The 3240-nt window shown below is 47.2% G+C and overlaps 1 protein-coding gene across 1 annotated transcript in view; it reads left to right on the top strand.

Moving 5' to 3' along the window:
• The window catches only part of UNC45B (unc-45 homolog B (C. elegans)), a 30655-nt gene extending 27824 nt beyond the window's left edge, over positions 1 to 2831 (top strand). The window contains exon 20 of the mRNA XM_008572624.1: positions 2174 to 2831. Within this exon, the coding sequence (XP_008570846.1) occupies positions 2174 to 2434 (261 nt within the window). The 3' untranslated portion in view covers positions 2435 to 2831. The remainder of the gene's footprint in view (positions 1 to 2173) is intronic.
• Positions 2832 to 3240: the final 409 nt, after the last annotated feature.

The following is a 3240-nucleotide window of genomic DNA, read 5'->3' as shown; positions in this document are numbered from 1 at the left end:
TAAAAATAAAAAGAATAGTAACAATAACAACACTCGCACTAACGACTGCCATGGAGCTAACGCTAACCCCAGAGAAGCATGGACGTGCTTGGGATACCACAGGGAGCTCATGGTTTGGTGAAGAGACCACAGATTCTCCTAAGTGGACATGATGACCAGCTCCTGTGGTGGGACCGTGGCCACCGCAGCAGGTGCAATGGGAATGATATTTACATAGTCACAGGCACAAGGGTGCAAAATAAAGTTTTCCTCATTTCGCCAAACTGAACTTAGTTGATGGGCATTCATCTCCACTGATGGTGAATAATGTAAACATCTCAATTCAAATGTGTGGTTTAAAGGCAGGCTCTTTTAGATAGTTTAAGGGGTGTGTATGTGTCCTCTAAGTACCAAGGGGGCTTATGCTGTCCTGGCACCAGGGAAGTGTCTTCACTGGATGTAGATCGTCCTGTGTGGTCTTTGGGCTTCAGCCTCTCTCCCTAAGGCAAGCTTCTCAAAACTGTAACACATGTAAGAATCACCTGGGGAGTTTGTTAAAAGTTTCCCCAGATATCCTGATTCAGTGGATTGGGGGCGAGTGCTTCTGGCCTGGGGACCACACTTTGAAACCACTGCCCTAGAGTAGCCTCTGCTGGAGTAACTGTGGTCACATAAGTCTTGTTGGCGGATCCACACAGGACACTCTGTGACTCCTGGCACTTACTATACACCAGGGGTGGCCCTATGTGCTTACATATATTAAGTATTTAATCCTCCCAACAACCTGTGAGTTGGACATTATTATTATTATCCCTGTTTTACAGACAAGGAAACCAAGATGCAGAAAAATACTAGCCCAAGGCCGTATAGCCGTTTAGTTGGGAAGGGACTGGAATTCTTCAGGATTGGTCACTTCTTCATTCTTCCTGAGGGACTCAGAAATCTTGGCCACATTCTTGTCCTAACATGAGCTTTCTGGGGACTCTGTGAAGCTGCCCAGACCCATCTTTTGTAGACTCTTATGGCCATGTTGGATGCTGGACATCTTTACAGTCTCATGTGCTGGGGTACACCCTGTGTAGCCAAGCAACAGTCTCTCCTGCTCTGGAATCCTGTCCTTATTGGGTTTCTGTCACCCTTCCCTGAGCCCCCAGTGACTCATACCAGGGAGCCATGGGCCCTGGACCCATTGTCAGTTACCCAGCAGCATAGAAACTTCCTCAGAACCCTACCACACCTGGCTGAACCTTCAGTTCCTTTCCTTGGGATCGGAGACTGCAGAGTTTACAAAAGTCTGCTTAGAAGCTCAGAAGCCAACAATTTGCCTTTTCTTCCCTTCTTCGTCTGTCTCCACATCAGAGAGCAGTGTGCGTAGGAAGGAATCCCTGCTGGGATATGAAGGGTGAGGGTAACAGGAAGCCCAGGGGGAAATCTTTGGATTGGTGTCTTAAATCATCATTCCTTCCCACTTCCACCTGTCGAGCACTTACTACTCCAGCCCCCATGCTGAGCTCTTCCCATATATCATCTTATTAAATCATCCAATGTTGGAGGTAGGCATAGCCACTGACAGGTGAGGCTCCTGAGGCACAGAGAGGTTCAATAACTAGCTCAGGTCATACGGTTGGTAAGAGGTTGAGCTGGGGCCTGAAGACTGGTCCATGTGCATCTGTCGAATGATATGGGAGTCAAGCTCCTGGTTTTATTCCCACCTTCATCTCTGTCTCCTGGGGTGATCGGAGTTGTCTAGAGTCCTGCCTTGCCATGCACAGTAATTGGGCTGTCACAACTGGGAATGGAGGAGAGGATACGCTCCAGACTCTTGTGTTGATTCCAGTTAAAGTCAGCGCTGGTGGAGGGCATGTCTGCATGCCTGGAGCTCTTGCCTCAATGGGCACCCATGTTGGCAGAAGCAGGCATTGCCCATGTACCAGGCTGAGAATCCTCCTTTCTGAACTCTCAGCATCCCCATTTCTGTTCAGGCATGCAGTGGGCCTGTCCCTTTTCTTCTCAAGCTGCTTAAAAAATACACAGATGAGGGTATGTTAATCCTCTTTTATTTCCAGATGTGTGACCATAGCTAAATTGCTTAGCTATGGGCCTGACCAATGCTTTTTGTTTGTCTTGTCCCCAAAGCTCCTCTGTCTCCCCACTGATTCCTCTAATTCTTCCTTATCCATTTTCCCTTCTCCAGACATCCCAGTGGTTGGAGATCCTACAGCGGCTTTGCCTGCATGACCAGCTGTCAGTCCAACACCGGGGCCTGGCCATTGCCTACAACCTGCTTTCAGCTGATGCTGAGCTGGCCAAGAAGCTGGTGGAAAGTGAGCTGCTGGAAATCCTGACGGTGGTGGGCAAACAGGAGCCAGATGAGAAGAAGGAAGCCGTAGTCCAGACAGCCCGGGAATGTCTCATCAAGTGCATGGATTATGGCTTCATTAAACCAGTGTCTTAGACAGGGGTCCACAGGGTGCTGGGGCTCATCTTGTGCTGTGCAGAGTCCTGAGCTGGGTACTCCTGGAGTGTCAATTCATCTGGGGATCAAAGCAGTGACAATGAAGTCTCCATATGAAGGAAAGGCTTGATTGGTCCCTAAGTTAAGAACTCTCCCCTTTGTCCTGGGAAAGTTTGGTTGTTTCACTGGCTCTGTCGCTTCCTGTCTCCTTGCATTTGCCATGTTCCAGAAATTCCTAGAATAATTTTCATCTGTGATTCTGAAGGCCAAGATAATGAGCTACAGTTCTTTATATTTTGGAAATGGATTGTATGGCAAGATAGGAGCTAACAGGTGTACGAATATAAAGGTTACTGCTGTTGTATTTGGATGCTGACCTGTGCTGGTTCTCATACTCTCTCTCCCATACTGTTTGAATTAGGCTGTTCAGAACTGTACGCTTCAGCTGCACTGCCCTGTCCCAGCCCCATGCCCATTCCCAACTGTGGTGGAAATACAGTTTATGTTAAACAATGTGACATGATCTTTGCAATTTGCTTGGGAAAGTCTTCCAAGTAAGACAAGCATGATGAATATAAATAAGACCAACCAAGGTACTTAAAAAAAATAATAATTCATTGACTCATATATCTTGGCCATCCAGGGAAGGCCTGACATTGTTAGACCCAAAGGTTTGAATGTTGTCACCAATAATATTCTCTGTGTATGTGTCTTTTTCTCTCTCTCATCCCCCTTTCCCATATCTTATCTTTGATTTCCTCTGGGTTTACCTCATTCTCTTGCAGGCTCTCTTCAAGTTGTAGGAA

The sequence above is a fragment of the Galeopterus variegatus genome, unplaced genomic scaffold (genome assembly GCF_000696425.1).
Source record: "Galeopterus variegatus unplaced genomic scaffold, G_variegatus-3.0.2 Scaffold812, whole genome shotgun sequence".
In the NCBI taxonomy this organism is placed as follows: domain Eukaryota; kingdom Metazoa; phylum Chordata; class Mammalia; order Dermoptera; family Cynocephalidae; genus Galeopterus; species Galeopterus variegatus.
This window is presented reverse-complemented; position numbering and strand designations above follow the sequence as displayed.